Source organism: Prionailurus viverrinus, chromosome A2, assembly GCF_022837055.1.
Source record: "Prionailurus viverrinus isolate Anna chromosome A2, UM_Priviv_1.0, whole genome shotgun sequence".
Taxonomy (NCBI): Eukaryota; Metazoa; Chordata; class Mammalia; order Carnivora; family Felidae; genus Prionailurus; species Prionailurus viverrinus.
Genome location: NC_062562.1, coordinates 118,963,637 through 118,981,839, shown reverse-complemented (window position 1 = coordinate 118,981,839; position 18,203 = coordinate 118,963,637). Strand labels below are relative to the sequence as shown.

The window sequence follows — 18,203 nt, the reverse complement described above, 5'->3', positions numbered from 1 at the left end:
CAATCAATCGGACTAGTCACGGCAGTCTTTCGATACGGAATAACTGAATGAATTTGGATTTTCAAGTATAAAAGGTCATTGGCTCCTATGAGACGACCGAGGGAACATGATGGTGCACTTCAGAGCTATAAAAGTGTTTCTTCTCTAAGTACCAACTGGCAACTTTGCAATTCACACATTTGTGTAGTGATCATTTTTTTTTTTTAACAATGTTCCAAGTTAAGGATATGGCATATGATAATGTCGTGACTCTGTAGGGCTGCATCAGTTTAGAAAATAAGGTTTTGAAAACCACGTTTGCGTTCTTAAAAAATTTGCCTGATGAACCACGTTTTTTCAGACATGGGATCTGATGTTATTCCTGAAGACAACGACGAAAGAGGGGAATTGTATGATGACGTGGACCATCCTCTGCCAACCAGCAGCCAGCCACCTGATGATGAAATTTATGAAGAACTTCCAGGTATTTATCGTCCGGTGATTCATTTAAGGATTTTAAGGCTTGTTTCATTTTTTCTCCCTCCCCCCCAATGTCATATATATCATCAGGTTGACAACTGGAGCGGAACATGGTGAGCTATTAAAAACAAGGACAAAGAAAATCCCTCAAAACCCTATTTTATGAAAAGGGTTCTGCTTGAGGTATTTCAAGCGCATGGATGTACACTCATGGAAAGTGAGTGGGATGTTAAAATGAAGCAGAGACAGTCCTAATCTCATGGGACTTTTGGCTCATTAGCGTTGTTTACGCGACATAATTTTTTAATTAAAAAATCGACTTGCCTTACAGTTTTTTCCCACCAACTCACACATCGTTTTTTATTTATATATCTTGGAACTTGCATTAACCAGAAGTTCTATGCACACCCCATATGTCAACAACTTCTGCCTCGTATATTTCTCTCTGCTGTGGCGAATTGCACTGTCTTAGAAGAATATTGTCAAACTATCAACAAAAGCCTTTGAGGCTTGAAATTTTCTTGCTTGATATTTTATCATCGATATGGATAGGTTTTCTTTTTCTGCATTTGCAGGCATTGTTGAGTGTTTATATGCCTCGGCATCTCTTACATAACATAAAATTAATTCTCTATTAGCTGTTTGACTTGTAGTGTTGAGGATCAAGCAGGACACAGAAAGATAGGCATCTGGAACTTAAGGTACCTAGAGTGGGAACGCATTCAGGGAATCACTGCATTACTAAAACTAGAGGTTGAAATGAGCTTTTTTCTAGCTATTAAAAAATCAGTAGAGAAGAAAAAGGGATTATGAACAATGTAAGTGAGATTTAACCAACATCTCACGTGGAGAAGTTGTTTTTCTCTGAATCGAATGATTTGACAACGTAGGATAAACCTTTAAAATTGGTTTCAGAAATGCTTAAAATGTTCCAAATTAACGTGCAAATATCATTTTCAGTGAAGTCAGTGGAGCATAGTAATAACTAGCGCATGGACCTTAGAGTCAAAGTTTAAATTTGGGCTGTGCCATTTACTACCTCAGGGACCTTAACCCTTGTCTTCTCCCTCATCTATAATTCTTCATCTTCATCTATAAAATTCCTTTTTTCTTCATCAATAAAATAGGGATAATATCACTGTGAGGGGAGTGAGGTGACTGTGTCTGAAACTCTCAGCACTGTGCTTGAATTATGACAAGCCTGCACAATAAATTGTAACATCATCGTTATCGTTTTCATTATTGTATCCAGTAAATTCTTTTTTTTTAATTTGTTTTTAATGTTTATTTATTTTCGAGACAATGCAAGAGACAGAGTACAATCAGCGGAGGGGCAGACAGAGGGAGACACAGAATCTGAAGCGGGCTCCAGGCTCTGAGCTGTCAGCCCAGAGCCTGATGCGGGGCTCCAACTCACAAACCGTGAGATCATGACCTGAGCCGAAGTCGGACGCTTAACCGACTGAGCCACTCAGGCACCCCTATATCCAGTAAATTCTTACAAGTGCTTATATGAGGATGTAAGAATGGTTTTCTGATCAAGTAAGAATTAATGATTGTAATGGTATTATAAATTCAAGTACTACAGAAACGACTCAAATATGCATCTACATATTGTTTTTTACTGCCCATGGAAGATGATTAGTCTAAAAGCACAAGTTTGTGGGGAATAGTAATCTGGACATTTTTATTATTTTAATGGGGCTATATGTTTATAGCCTTTTCCTTTCTGATTTATCCTAGGGAAATGGCATCTGCCATAGCATTAGTTATCCTCAAGTCAGGAAGAATATTTTCTGGCTGCTTGTTTTTAGTCACACCATATCGTTAATACAGTTATTTGAGTTTGAAAAATGTCCGAAAGAGCTTGTGAGAATGTATACTGATGTAAAATGGAAGCGTGCAGTGCCCTTGAACGTGGTATTACTGTCGTACACATTGTATTCCTTTAAAGCCCTGCAAATGAATGGGTTACGTTACAGCGGTCGGATTGTCTGTTAATTAAGTTCTGTGTTTCTTCAACTTGACCATCCTGTCCCCACCTTTCATAACAAAGGTCCAAGGAAGCTCTCCTTTAGGTGGCTTGAAATCTTGAAAGGATGAAAACATCTTGTGTTTTCTCTCACTGCAGATATGCTGCTTCATCCCTTTTTTTTTTTTTTTTTTTTTTTTTTGGCCGAGGGCCACATAATTGTTGGAAATAACCGTTACTCCTTAAGGAGTCTTCCTTCTCGCAGAGGTGCTGGAAGAAATCTAAGCTGCTCTGGGATTCCTTGCCCCTGCCTGGGATCCCAGTTGCCGTACAAAGTGATTGAGCTCCATAGACCCTGCAACAGTGCCCCTGGGAAGGAAGCCGGCGTAGGCGGCTGTGGATCGTCTACTTCTTCTTGCTTCCCCAGTGCACCCGAGAGCCGCTTCAACATCTGCACGGCACAGGCTTGTCCAGTTGGAGCCAGCCGCTGCAGAGGGGATTTTTCTTAGCGAAAGTCCTCAAGTCGTCTCTCCGAGTGTGAGGGTTTTTTTTTTTGTTTGTTTGGTTTTGTTTCTTGGACTAAAACTTGAAAGTCACTTTTCTTTCTTAAAAAAAAGGATGTCCCATTCAGGATAAACATTGAGGTAGTTGCCTTCCCCTCTGTGAAATACGAATATAATTTGGAGAGGAGGTGAGAACAGGGGAGGGGCAGTGAACGCACTCGCAAACTGTGGGTATTTTTCCGGTTCTGGACCCAAAACTACGTCTCTCTGAAGTCTGACTGGTTAAATTCCAAGAATTAATTCCTGCTACCATTTCAACGCACTTTTCTATTACATATGGTTGAAAACCAATCCCCTTAGTTGAAAGATGAGGCGTACACATATGAAGAAAAATCGAAGTTTTCAGTGTGTTACTGTAAATCACAAGGTTCTTTTTCTGAGAAAGTAGAGCTCTCACTCTAAAAAATGTATTTTTTAAATGTAAGTAAACCTGTAGTGTTTCAGTCTTAATGATAAGAAGAAAACATTGTTTAAAAAATCGCATTGCAAAATATCCCTTGAAAAAAATCTTTGGTTCTGTGGGACTGTAAATAGTTGCCTTGTAATTGTTTTTCAGTGAGAATCTTCTAACTTTATTACAGGAGCTTCTCTTTCATTTCTTGTTCATTAATTTTTAAGTAACTTCACAAAAGAATAAGAATAAATTTGTAAGATTTCTTGGTGTTTAGGGGATTTATGCATATGCAACTCTTCTGCAAGAGTTGAAAGAGTGCCATTTCTGGGGAGTGGTAAAGCCATCTGGCTTTTCATCACATACACTAATGGCTTCAACATCTCTTATGGCTTAGGACGCCTTAGCCTAGGTCAGTCAGGTTTGCTTACATTGTGGTATTACTATAGCATATTTGTGTTTGCACAGCTAATACATTGATCAAAGCGTGTTTACTGTTTCATAACACGGTAAGGAGTTCATTTGGCTTAGAACAGATTTCAGAAGTCAGTGCTCATTGCTTTCATTAGAAATACAGAAGAATCGTTTTTATTTGATTTTTGAATCTTCAAAGAGGAAACAGGGCTTGGGAAATTGCTGCAGAGATCGTCACAGCTTGCCTTTCTCTTCTAGCTACCATGTCACTTGATTTTTTCCCCCCTTTAATGTCAGGAAATTGTGTAGCAACAACAATTAAGACTTTCTAAAGATAGAGACTGAATAGAAGAATCAGCCCAATAACAAGAACGGTAACCGCCCATTAACCTATTAAATCTATAGCTTTACAGCTACAGGGGAGTTGCCTTTGAAATTCTTCTGGCAAGTGGACTGGGAAGAGACAGGGCAACATAAAACAGGAAGACGAATTTCTAATTCCATTAACCTATTTTTTAAGTGTTAATTCATTTTTTTTTTTTGTAATGACAGATTGAACTATTCTGAGCCAGAAGCAAAGGATATTTTTATCCTTTGGTCATTCAAATACATTTAAAATGTATCCATTCCAGTGTCTGTATCTAAAATGGAATATAAAGTAAAATGCAGCTATAGATACATATTTTTCAAACTATTACGGATACATAAAAAAGAACAGTGTTTGGTTACTTAAATCTGAAGCAGTTTCTGGCAAGTAGACACGAATGACATTAATCAGTAAGTGATCCCAACCCCCGCCCAAGATACATTTTAGCTTTGCTTTCCTGCTGAATCCTTATCACTCCTATTACAAAGTTAATATCAAGAATATAGGGGAGTCTGGAGTCTCTGATATTAACATCACTGTAAGGGAGAACATCTATAAGTTAGGGTCACTGCACACTTTCAATTGTTTATGTTTTGGTCTTTGCTGAATATAGATGTGACTTTCGTGTTGTTTATGTTGCCTGTTTCATGATATGGCATGAAGCTGTGGAATAAATACAGTTGTGACTATCACGTAGCTTTTTCTCCACCTTGCTGTTGGCATTGCAGCACATCTCAAAACCCAGAATACCTGCAAAGCATAAATGTCTACTGGTAGAAAGATAAACTAACCCATTTTTGCAACTGGGAGCTCCATCAGTGGTCCTCAGCCACCAGAAGTTTTGGCCCTCCGGGTACCTATAATGATTTCGGAGGCATTTTTAGTTGCCGCAGCTGGTGTGTGTGTGTGTGTGTGTGTGTGTGTGTGTGTGTGTGTGTGTTACAAACATCGAGTGGGGAGAGGACAGGGTTGCTGCTAATGTGCAGGGTGCAGGGCAGCCGCCACAACAGAGAATTATCTGGCCTGAAATGTCAATAGTGTTGAGGTTCAAAAACCCCCAGCCACACGCATGTAATAGAAAGCTTTCGGTTTATCGCCTTCTTATCTGTATCTCTCGAGTGATAGAAACCCATACCCATGCTCCGTGTAGGAGTTTGTTTTTATGGCCACAACATGGGCCATAAACATATACGTAAACATATACATAAACATACATGTTTTCTTACGTATAGAAGACTAGGATTACATACAGCGGTTCTGGGTTACAGAGGACAAAATGGACTCGTCTGTCACTCTTTCCTTCAAGGGATTGAACTTCTGTCAGTCTTAGCATAATGAGAAAACCGTGAAAGATGACAAAGGAGGGAAGCCTTTCCTCTATTTTCGTGAGCATAATCTGTGAAGGAAGAGTCTTTTTTTTCGATACTGCATATGTGTCTCTCTCATACAGATACTTGGCTTATAATACTCTGATAAGGCTGCTCTTTTGCAGCTGAAATGAGACCAGTGGGTGAGGATTGGGTCTTCTGAAAGGGAGTCAGGCCTCCTGGGAGAATGCAGGGCCGAGCAATTCCAGGGCCGCCTGAAGTTTGGCTCCTGTGGGACTTCTCTCCCTTCTCCCTTCTTGGGCCTGGACTTTGCAGAGGTTCATGGGCTCGAGATGGCGGGAAGACAGTTTGTGTCCCTGGAGGTGGGCAAGGAGGCAGTGAGGCAGCCCCATGAGGGATAGTGAGAACGGGCTCACGTGAGTGTGCTTCACAACAAGCCACACCAGGTGCTTCTTCCTTATTCTCTCTTCATCTCCTTTTTGCTACTGCCGACTTTTAGCTTCTAAATCTTGATTTTCCAACAACGCATGCTCACTGGGAAAACCTTAAACATGGCTGACGTGCACAAGACAAACCCTCGGCCCGACGTAAACATTAATGGTTTGATATGCATCTTTTGTCTTTTCTTTCCCATTTACAAACATACAGATGCATATAGAGATCTTTGTAAAATAAGATCCTTTACGGGCGCCTGGGTGGCTCAGTCGGTTGAGCATCTAACTTCGGCTCAGGTCATGATCTCACGGTTTGTGGGTTTGAGCCCCGCGTCGGGCTCTGAGCTGACAGCTCAGAACCCAGAGCCTGCTTCAGATTCTCTGCCTCTCTGTCTCTCTGTCTCTCTCTGCCTCTTCTGCTCACACTCTGGCTCTCTCTCTCTCTCAAAAATAAACATTACAAAAATAAAATAAGATCGTTTATTTCATTTCCTTTTTTTGACTTTATTTCCTTTCATTTTCCTTCCTACTATTATTTTCTTCCTTTTCTCCTTCGTTTTTCCCCCTCCCTTCCCTTTTCTATTTCCATCCTTTGTTTTCTTCCTTGCTTTCATTTCTTTCCTTCCATAAATATCTTGAGCACCTGCTCCGTGGCAGACACTGTATACAGGTGCTAGGAACCCCCCTGTCATTCCTACATGGGTCCTAAAGGGGTGCAGCTATGCTTTCCCTTTCTGGCCCGAGCCTTGACTCACTATTGCACCCTCAGTTCCCTGTGTTTACTTATGTCTTATGTATATACGCTCTTTTCATGTCTCATGAGTTTGTTGTACTGGCTTTTCTGATACAGGAATCCTGTCTTCCAGGGTATAGTTTCAGAACTATTGTGACACCTTCTCTCAGACCGTCCTGCTCCTCCCCTCTTCCTCTCCAGCTGCCCTTTATCTTCTGGCTCTGCCCCCCTGCCCTGCACACACAGAATACCTTGCCCTATATCTGTGACCAGTTAATTTGCTGTGATCGAGAGCAAGGACTTTGAAGGCAAACCTACATTTGAATCCCGGTTCCGCCCCTGCCTGTGTACGTTAGCCAAAAGGCAAGCAGACACAGGAGAAGTGGCAATGCAAGAAACAAGAACATAGACATGGGCAACATGTGTCAGTAACTTTACAGATTACTCTTAAACGAGCTTTTTTTTTTTTTCTTAATTTAATTTAAGAAGTAAGACTAAATTTAGCTCACAGTTAAAAAAATTTATCTGGGACGAGGCGCCTGGGTGGCTCAGTCGGTTAAGCTTCGATTCTTGATTTCAGTTCAGTCGTGATCTCACGGTTCATGAATTGGAGCCCTGCATAGGGCTCTGTGTTGACTGTGCAGAGCTTGCTTGAGATTCTCTCTCTCCCCACTCTCTCTCTGCCCCTCATCTCTGCCCTCTTCTCCCAATATAAATAAATAAACATTAAAAAAAAAATTAACCTGGGGCAAGTGGGAGATGTGAGACAGTGAAAGCATGCTAAGTGTTGTGCAGGAGGAGAGAGGAGAAAAACACTGAGTAACCGTAGTCTTTGTTAGGAAATGCATGTTAAAATTTCCAAGTAAGTTCTAAAGAAATAGGAATGCAATCTTGGGATTCCCAAAGCAGCAGAGGGGAAATAAAAGATGATCACAGGAAAAAAAAAAAATTTCAAATCCAAAAGAAGGCAGGAGAAAGAAAGAAAGAGCAAAGAGAAAAGATGGTAAAAATAAGCCCAAATTTTAAAAGTAATTACAATAAATAGAACTTGATTAACTCAATCTAATAAAGGACAAATTATCACATCGGATTTTTTTTTTTGATCTAGCAACTTACAGGAGCTATTTCTGAAATGAAACCACATAGAAATTTTCCAAGTAAGAGAATGGAAATAAGTAAACCAGGCAGTCATATTCCAACAAAGCTACTATCCACGTTAAACACTAGACAGTGTAAAATTTAGGGCATAAAGCATTAATAGGACTGGAGAAGGACCCTACATAATAATGGTAAAAATAAGATAAAGCTTAAATGCACGTAACTGCATAACCAAAAACTTAGAAGAAATTTGACAAATCTTCAATTATAGTGGGAGATTTTTACATACCACTTTCAGAAACTGGTAGGCCAAGGAGGCAGAATATTACTAACCGTATGAAAGATCTAAACCAAAAAAGATTGATGAACAATCTAGTCTATCCAAAAAGATATTTAGTACACATAGAATAGTTATGGAGATTGACCATGTGAGTTCACAATAAAAATCTCAACAAGTTTCTATGAATCTATATCATACAGACTGTGTTCTTTAACTGCAATGAAACTTAATTAGAAACCAACACTAAGAAGGTAGTTGAAAATACCCACGCCCCTGTGTTCGGGGGCTGAAAAACAAACTTCTGAATAGCCTACGAGTCAGTGGAAATCACAGAATATGTAGTTGTGAGAGACAATGCAAATAGTACAAATAAAAACTCGTGACATGGGCCTTAAAAACTCTATTTAGAGGGATATGGTGGTGAGTAAAACACATGAGAAAATCAATTCCTAATGAGCTGGAGCTGAGAGAACTATAAAAAAAGATGAAAAAAGGCTGTAAAATAAATGCAGCGATTAAAGAGACAAAAGAAGGAATAAAAACTCTAATAAGTGAAAAGGACGCTATGAAAAAAGATCAGATTTCTCTTTCAAAGAACCAAATAGACTCATTGTAAATTATTGGTGGTCTGGATTATTTAGCCACCAAATCGTAAATTTTTAGACTCACATATTTATGTTTACATTGCCTAGGGAACCATTAGAATAATTATTAGAACACACTATTCTAATAATATAATCATTAGGAGAATCAGAATGTTTAAAATTTTGAACCAGAAGATAAGCAAATGTCAGCCACTCTAATCAGACCAAAATGCTGGCATTTATAAAACAAGAAGAAAAATTACACTCATGAGCCTGGGCCGTTAAGATTTTTCTGTGAATCTTAGATGAAGAACTCTAAATCTGTGCCAGAAGGGGAAATATTCACATTGTAAGCTTTATATCTATACATAACTGAGCACTCTATTTTTAGCATCAAGAAATCTCAAGGGTTAGCTTCAAGGTACAGCTTCTAATCACCTTCGTATCACCTTTTTTTTTTTTTCCTAATGTTTTACTTATTTTTAAGACAGAGACAGAGCATGAGTGGGGATGGGGCAGAGAGAGAGGGAGACACAGAATCTGAAGCAGGAACCAGGCTCCGAGATGTCAGCACAGAGTCCGATGCGGGGCTTGAACTCACGAACTGTGAGATCATGACCTGATCCGAAGTCAGACGCTCAACCGACTGAGCCCCCTGGGCACCCCTCGTATCACCCTTTTTTTTTTTTTTAAATTTTTTTTTTCAACGTTTATTTATTTTGGGACAGAGAGAGACAGAGCATGAACGGGGGAGGGGCAGAGAGAGAGGGAGACACAGAATCGGAAACAGGCTCCAGGCTCTGAGCCATCAGCCCAGAGCCCGATGCGGGGCTCGAACTCACGGACCGCGAGATCGTGACCTGGCTGAAGTCGGACGCTTAACCGACTGCGCCACCCAGGCGCCCCATCGTATCACCCTTTTTAACTGTAGTCTTCATTCTGCAGATACGAGTCACTTTCCAAGTAGAATATACACAGATCAGAGCCTGCTTTTGTTTTTCATTCCTCCATGTTTTCAGAAGATAGAATATGATAAAGTTTATAGTAGCTTTACAAAAACTTATTTGCTTCTTTAGGCCCCAGGGGGAAAAAAATACACACACATCCATATACCTGCATGAACACACACGTCTATAGAGACAGACACAGCAAGAGAGCATCAGGCTTCGCTATTTTTGCAGATAGGTCAGCTGGGAATATCAACTTCCTAAGAGTACTCAGCTGCTTACTTTAAAGCAGTGATGAATAAGAATGGACAAGTTCAACAAAATGTCAGTGATAAATATAAGCACTCTTCGTATCTGGCCTCAGCACGTGCTGCAGTGGAGTAAATGCAAGCCTTCAAACAAAGTGGGGGAAAAAAATCCAGTCTTAAGCTCAAGTGAAATTTTGCTTTGATTTTGTTTCAAACAAGACTTTCTTTTATAGATTTGTCCCCCTTTATTAGAACTGATTTGGAATTTTTACAAAGAAGTAACAACTTCTTGTACCTGTGTCTCTGTTAGCCCCTTGATTTCTTAATGCAGGAGCTGAGATGGGGCAGATAATTTTTCTCATAGACAAATAAGGAAATTTGGATGCGGAGTGGCATGAGGAGGTCTCTTTGGAACAAGATCCCAAACTTCCCGGCTCCTTGTCCGGGCTGTTTTCCGTATTCCTGATCCTGGCGCAAGGAGATACAACCTAACTCCGTTTCTCTTTAGCATAAAAATTCATGGGAGAGCCATTGTATCCTCACCTGCTCACCCTTTCATCCCTGGCAATTTGATTTTGTATTCTTTTTTATTATTATTCTAAAGAGAGAGAGAAAGAGCATGCATGCTGGGGGGAGGGTCAGAGGAAGAGAGAGAGAGAGGGAGAGAGGAAGGGAGAATATCTTAAGCAGCGTCCAGACCCAGTGCAGAGCCAGACCTGGGGCTTGATCCCACACCGCTGGGACTCTGACCTGAGCCGAAATCAAGAGTTGGATGCTCCACTGACTGAGCCACCCAGGCGCCCCATGATTTTGTATTATCCCTTAACTAAAACAGCTTCCTTAAAGTCACCAGCACTCTCTCAGTCATCAGTTTCTGTCCTCAAATTCACCTGCAGAAATTTTATTTTGCTGCCCACCCCTTTCTTCTTGAAATTCTCTCCTCTTTTGGCTTTTGCCATCTTGTTTTCCTGTTATATGTAATATTTATACCTAAGCGTCTCAGCACTGTTTTAGATTTCCTCATTTCCTGATGTTTACTGATTGTTTTTCTGTTTATCCATTATTTCTTTAACAGTGAAGCTTTTTGCTTGTACTTTGTCTTCTCATTATACATTCTTAATATTATGCATCCAATTAATGGATTCAACAAATATTTATTGAAAGCCCATTACATACCAGGTTCTATTCTAGCTGTGGGGGGTTTCGGCATAAAAAAGGCAGACGTTGTCTCTATTAAGATAATTATGGTTTATAGCAAGTGCTATAAAGATCAGAGGATGATATGGGAGGAGTAACTGTTTTATAGTCTGTGGTCAAGGAAGGGGTGGCATTTAGGGGCACCTGGGTGGCTCAGTCAGTTGAGCGCCCAACTCTTGGTTTCGGCTCAGATCATGATCTCACGGTTCAATGGGTTCGAGCCCCACCTCAGGCTCCGTGCTGTCAGCGGAGCCTGCTTGCGATTCTCTCTCTCTCTCTCTCTCTCTCTCTCTGTCCCTCCCACTCATGCATGCCGTCAAAAATAAATAAATGTAAAAAAAAAAAAAGACGTGGCATTTAAACGAGCTTCTTGGATAAAACTGGTAAATGCAGAAAGTCAAACGAAGCACTTTCTAGGCACAGGGAACATCAATGCAAAGGCCCTGAGGCTAGAGAATGCTGAGGTATTCAAGAACCACTGGTAGCCCCTCAGAGGTTAGAATGGGATTGAAGAGGTAGGCAAAGGAAATCATCTAGACTAACATCTAAACATTTAGAGCCAAACAAAATGTCTTCACTGAGTAGCTAGTTCATCAAATGATTTAAAAGGTGATATGATAATTATAACAGTAGAAGTTAACTCTTAGTGTGTTCCAGGTACTTTCCTAAGTATTTTCTCATTTACTAAGTATCAATATTTTATGGCCTAGGTATTATTACTACCTCTATTTTATAGGTAGGGAAACCAAGTGGTGGAATTAGGACTTGAACCTAGGCATTCTGACTCTTAGCCAATACCTATACCGCCTCTCAGCAGAAACTTGTGAGAATCGCTTTGTCCTTAGCTATCAAGTAAGCACTTACTGGCACACGTGTACCAAAGACACCAGAAAGGGTAATGCACCAGTCGAATTTTATCTTCACGTCTGACCTCTCCTTTGAGCTTTGGCCTCATATTTCAAGTGACTTGTGGCCATCATGTCAAACTCCTATCTAAGATCAAATCCATCATCTGCCTTATGGCTCTTTATCCTTTCTTTTCTATTTCTATTAATAGCATTAATAGTCATGCAGGTTTTAAAAAATAAAACTCAAAACCATCCTTGATTTGTTCCTTGATCCCTACTCCCCGGATCCAGTCAGTTGCCAGTTGCTACTGATTCTGCCTCCAAAGCATCATTCATCATCTCCAGTGCTCCGCTCACTCAGGCTTCAACAGTTCCTCAACCTGAGTCATTATCAGAGCTCCTAAGTGCTCTCCCCACTTCCCCTGTGTCTGTCTGTCTCACCAACCAATTTGATAATCTATTCTATGCACTGCCAACAGATTGATCTTCCTCAAACATGACATGGTCACAGTTACCCTTGCTCAGTAGCCTTTGTGGGTCTTCACAGCTTAGGGGATCGAGGCCAAGCTCACTGGCCCTTCCATGATGTGACTTAACATCCACCTTTCCACTCCCATTCCCACTTCTCAGACCCTTTATCCAGCAGAATGAACTCTTACCCACTCTTTATTCCCGCCCCATGCTTCATCTCAGTACCTTCGTCCCCTATATAGCACTGGGTGCCTTGTCTTAAATCAATATGTTGAATTAATGAAGGACTTAAAAGACAAAAATTCACTCACATAGCATAAGATAACACTTTTGGTTGATTTTTTTTCCATCCACCCAGTCCACAATCAAATCTATCATATTTTCTTTTTTTTTTTTCAACGTTTTTTATTTATTTTGGGACAGAGAGAGACAGAGCATGAACGGGGGAGGGGCAGAGAGAGAGGGAGACACAGAATCGGAAACAGGCTCCAGGCTCCGAGCCATCAGCCCAGAGCCTGACGCGGGGCTCGAACTCACGGACCGCGAGATCGTGACCTGGCTGAAGTCGGACGCTTAACCGACTGCGCCACCCAGGCGCCCCATCATATTTTCTAATATAGTCTCATTAGCCCCAAGATATAGAGTGGATGCCCATTAGAAACGAGTAAAAGGCCCTTGAAAATTCTCTATATTTAGGGGGCACAGTGCAGTATCTTAAGGCATAGAATGGTATAATACTACACACAGCATAGTATTATGATACGGTACTAAATACATTTTTACCGTGTCCTCTACCGTCCTGGGCATCGACACTTTTATCAGGAATGTCTTAGCTGATGTTAGGAGACGGCATATGCACAAGAACTTAAAATCACCTTTATAAACGGATTAATTTTTCACTTAATAGGGAGAATATTTTCAAGAAACATAAAATTCAGAAGTTTCGTAAGTCCTGTCTTCTATTGCCACAAAACGTTGGATGGCTGTCCACTTCCCACAGGACAGAGGGCGTACTCCTTTGGCATTCAGAGATCTTCCACAGGCTGATGGCAACCTCACATTCCAGCCCGCTGTTGATTACGCTGCACTAACTCTCCAGTTTCAACAAACTGGCTTACTCTTCCTTCTCCCTCAGACATCCTTTGCTTTTCTCAAGACTTTTGTTCATATATATCCATCTATATGGAATGTTCTCCTTTTAGTCCAGTTCCTAACCGGATTTTCCTGACTTTCCAGGCCCAGATCAAATCCCGTCTCCCCAGAAACCCTCTTCTGCCCATCCCAGCCAAAAGTGACCACTGCTTTTCTTAACTTCTGCAGCACCGTATGTTTGAAAACGAATCACACACAGCTTTGTGGCATTTTTAATGTTGTTATCCACCATGCTGTAAATCTTGTTACTTTTCATGTCATTGTTTATTCAGCAGACAAATGGATGGATCTTTATAACTTATCTTTATTAATATATTTATTATACACACAAGCTCCTTGAGGGTAGGTATCAAACCTTATATTTCTTGGCGTTCCCTAGAATAATACTTAGATAAGTGCCCTCCTCATAAGAAGTCTGAAAATATAATAATCTAGTCTTCATTTAGAGGGGTCTGTTAAGAGAAACTCTTTTTCTCTCCATGATACTTCTTTTGCTAATAACAGCAATTCCTACAGAATCTTAAATGGATGATTGTACTAACCAGCATATTATCAGTGGTATATTGAAGTATGGCTGATCTCCCCAAACCTCGTTAAAATCTAACATTACTGTTCCAGCGAGCATAGTCTCAAATAAATAAATTTGTGAAATGTAATACATTGAGTGATGAAAAGCTCTAATATCATCAATCTTTTGCCCCATTAAAGATAGATCATCTACTGTGAGCAACAGGACCGACTTGAGTTACCATTTCCCTCTGGTAGGTTAGTCATCTCAAGCAAGACATTTCCCAGGAAATGACATTCTCCTCTGCTCCCACTCATTCATTAAAGACCACAGGTTTTCACTCTTATGTGGATCCTGAGAAACTTAACAGAAGACCATGGGGGAGGGGAAGGAAAAAAAAAAAAAAGTTAGAGAAGGCGGGAGCCAAACCATAAGAGACTCTTAAAAACTGAGAATAAACTGAGGATTGATGGGGGGCGGGAGGGAGGGGAAAGTGGGTGATGGGCATTGAGGGGGGCACCTGTTGGGATGAGCCCTGGGTGTTGTATGGAAACCAGTTTGACAATAAATTATATATTAAAAAAAAATTTGTAAAAAAGAAGACCACAGGTAAAGTAGGTCTAAAGAGCACAGGACCACAGTGTGTCCTGTGTATGATTTTTAAAAGCTGACATCCGCAAGGACAAAAATCAGGGTTTAATGTCACCGGTAAGAAAGTGATGAGCTTCGTGTTTAAAAATAAACTCAGATATGGAAAGTTGCGTGAGCACCATAAGGGAGTGTGAAACAAAGAATTAACGATTAGGTAGTTGTGTGGGGAAAGTGTTTAGAAGTTATCTTTCAAGCCACGACTTTGATTCGGTGGGTGTGGAAAGAGTCTTGGAGGGTCTAGAAAAGAGGAAGGCTGTGGTCAAGATTCAATTTGCTCACTCCTAGTACCAGCCATGGCTTACATTAAGTTTTTTGTTTCCCTTCTCTGCTCCACACCCTTTCCTTCAATTAAGCCAGCTCCTTTTCCCAGCCCACTGTTTACAGGTCCTGCTCCTGATTTTACATTGCCTATGACACGCTCTCATATACCAGATAACCTCATTTCACTTCCCTTGTCCGCCTGTGTTTTCTTTCAAAACTTACCTTACATCTTAGTTCTTCCTGGAAACCCAGCTTGATTAGGCAGGTCAAGATGAAGGTCATTCGTATTCATAATAAAATCTAACCTCTCTACATATTGCTTACGGCATAAGTGTAAGAGATGGTAACCTCAGAACATGTAGATACACATGTCTAGACATTTTTAAATATGTGGGTTTTGAGTCTGGTTGTTTGATATTTCCTGGGGGTCCAGCATTAATTTAAAGACACTCAGAAGTAATCATTTAAAATTCTTTTTTCTTTAGTTTTTAAAAAATGTTTATTTTTGAGAGAGAGAGAGAGAGAGAGAGAGAGAGAGAGAGAGCGCGAGTGGGGAAGGGGCAGAGAGAGAGAGAGACATACAGAATCCGAAGCAGGCTCCAGGCTCTGAGCTGTCAGCACAGAGCCTGATGCAGGGCTTGAACTCATGCACTGGGAGATCATGACCTGAGCTGAAGTTGGACACTTAACTGACTGAGCCACACAGGCGCCCCAGTCATTTAAAGTTCTAATAAATGAACGGAAAAGGAGCAGTGAAGAAAATGCAACCTAAAAGGAAATGAGACAAGAAAAAAGAAAAAAGCCTAACTTGTACGTGAGCAATTCAACTACTTATTATTCATACAAGAAACTTTTGTTTTAAAGTTTTTACTGAAATTCCAGTTAACATACAGTGTAATATTAGTTTTAGGTGTACAATATAGTGATTCAACATACAACATCTGGTGCTCATCATGACAGGTGCGTTCCTTCATCCCCATCACCTATTTAAACCATCTCCCCGCCCACCTCCCCTCTTACGGCCATCAGTTTGTTCCCTAGTTAAGAGTCAGTTTCTTGGTTTGCCTCTCTCTTTTTCTTCCCTTTGATTGTTTGTTTTCTTTCTTAAATTCTACATATGAGTGAAATCATATGGTATTTGTCTTTCTCTAATTGACTTATTTGCTTAGCATAATATTCACGAGCTCCATCCATGTTGCCTGCAACAAATTATTATCAATTATTCATGCAACAAATATCTATTAGGAAGCTATTATATGTCAGGCACTATTCGAGGCACTGGGGATACAGTATCGGCCAATAAAACTCAGTTAGTTGAATAGCACTATAAAATAATCGGTAAGAAATAGTTTTGAAGAAGTTGTCAGAAGACTGAGGAGAGACTGATAAACAATGATCAAAGCCAAGTTTATGCCAGTAGATGATCTATCTATCTGAAAGGATCGTACTCAGTGAACAAAATGTGGTTCTGAACACTAACTAGGAGCGTTTTGAAGGTGAAAGTGAAGTGATCAAGGTAAGGGGGTTTATTAAAAACATGTTCGGGTGGGGTAACTATGGGTATATTTGGAAAAGGCTAGATTATAGCATATTCAATGTCATAGGGAGAGAGGCGAATTTGTATTCATGGAAGGATTGGACAAAGAGTTAGCAAGAAAGAAAAAGATTTTTAAAAACAAGTGCCAAGCCCCTTTAACATCTAAACCTATTTTTTTTTGGCCCCAATAACAACAACAACAAAAGACTTTCCAAAGGAAGTGGTGGAAGAAACCCCATTGCTTGAGACATTAAAAACCAGATGGTCCAAAGCCCCAGAAAATATTCACGTGGGATCAATCCTTCACTGGGTGAAAAAGCAGAGGGACCAGTGCAATTTGTGTTTCGAATCTCTGGCTCAGCAATGCTCTGAAAATAACGATTTATATTTCCTCCCACCTTTCCTTAGTTTCTTAGCTCCCCTTTGTGGTCTCAAAGCATTCTATGTTGACTTCTGTTAGGGCCGGCCACACAGGATTTGCCTGTTTACTTGGGCATCTCTTGTGCTGGCTCCAAGCATTGCGAGCTTATCAGGTTTTCTCCCTGACCCCGCAGGAGTGCTGTGTGCCCCGGGTTCTGGAAATGCGCCTGCACAATGGTTTTGCATTTGCTTCTGCCACAGCCCCAGGAGTTGCAGTCTTTGAGTTAAATTTCTTGGCTGGGGAAAACCACACTTGAGGATAGTATAAATTTGGAACTCACATTGTACAGGCCTGGGGTTTTGATTTCTCACAGGAAACCCTTTCCCTCCCCCTCTGACCACCACCATCCAGAGCCCTAGAAAGACAAAAAGCTTCCTTGTGGTTTCCCTGGGTTGGTGGGGGTCTTCCTTCCAGCTCTCTGCTTTTCATGGGCCCAAGGCCATGTCTCCTGTATCTGTGAAGATATTAAAGCCCCAGCCTCAACCCCAGCCTGCAAATGGTCAGCATTCTCCTTTGAGCAACTGAGGAGAGACAGGTCTGTTTCAGCTTGGTTGACCATATCGCTAGAGGCTGAATTCCTAGTCAGTAATTGCAAATACACAACAATGGAGACTTAGCTGAGTTATAAGTCCTTGATTTATATACTTTAATTCAAGTCAAATAAACAAAAATTGGAGCATATACGAGGCAGATGTGAGGCGTCTAATATTTTTCTCCTGAGCACCAATGGTCTTTATACTCTTAATATTAATTACCTCTTGATAGGAAAGAAATTTTGTTGAATTTGTGACGGAAAAGATCCTAAGGCTACTGATTACAATTTGCAGGAAAAATGACATTTGTATATACATAGAATTACCCAGAAGTTATATCAACATAGAGATCCGTCCAGATCCAAATGTATGCTCTGCTTTTATAACCGAAGAATAATTTGTGTTTGTATCTGAGGTCATGTCAGATGAGGTTAATGTGGTTACATGAGACTATATCTTAACAATGGGGTTGGCATTCCAATCAAATGAAGTTCTTCTAATTTAAATAACATATTTTACTCCCTATGCTGATCAATCATTTTCTCTCCCAGCAAGTCAAACCAGTTTTTGCACTATTGATTTGCAAAACTTACATGGCATAAACATTATGTGACAGAAGTTGTTTGTTATTAAGAGAGAGAATATCATCTCTAAGAAACTTGTCATCTGGAAATAGGAAAAATCACACCAAGTAATTTTATTTGTATCATGGCTTTTTCACTGTCGGCTACATTTGTGACAGCTGATTTCATATTAAATATTAACAGTATTTTTTTTATGCTTGAATGCGCCATAGTAGGAAGTAG

The 18,203-nt window shown here is 40.4% G+C and overlaps 1 protein-coding gene across 2 annotated transcripts in view; it reads left to right on the top strand.

Moving 5' to 3' along the window:
- Positions 1–18,203, top strand: part of SKAP2 (src kinase associated phosphoprotein 2) — a 181,367-nt gene that overhangs the window by 123,123 nt on the left and 40,041 nt on the right. For both annotated transcript variants that reach the window (XM_047840258.1, XM_047840248.1), the window contains exon 9: positions 341–463. In XM_047840258.1, the coding sequence (XP_047696214.1) occupies positions 341–463 (123 nt within the window). The remainder of the gene's footprint in view (positions 1–340; positions 464–18,203) is intronic.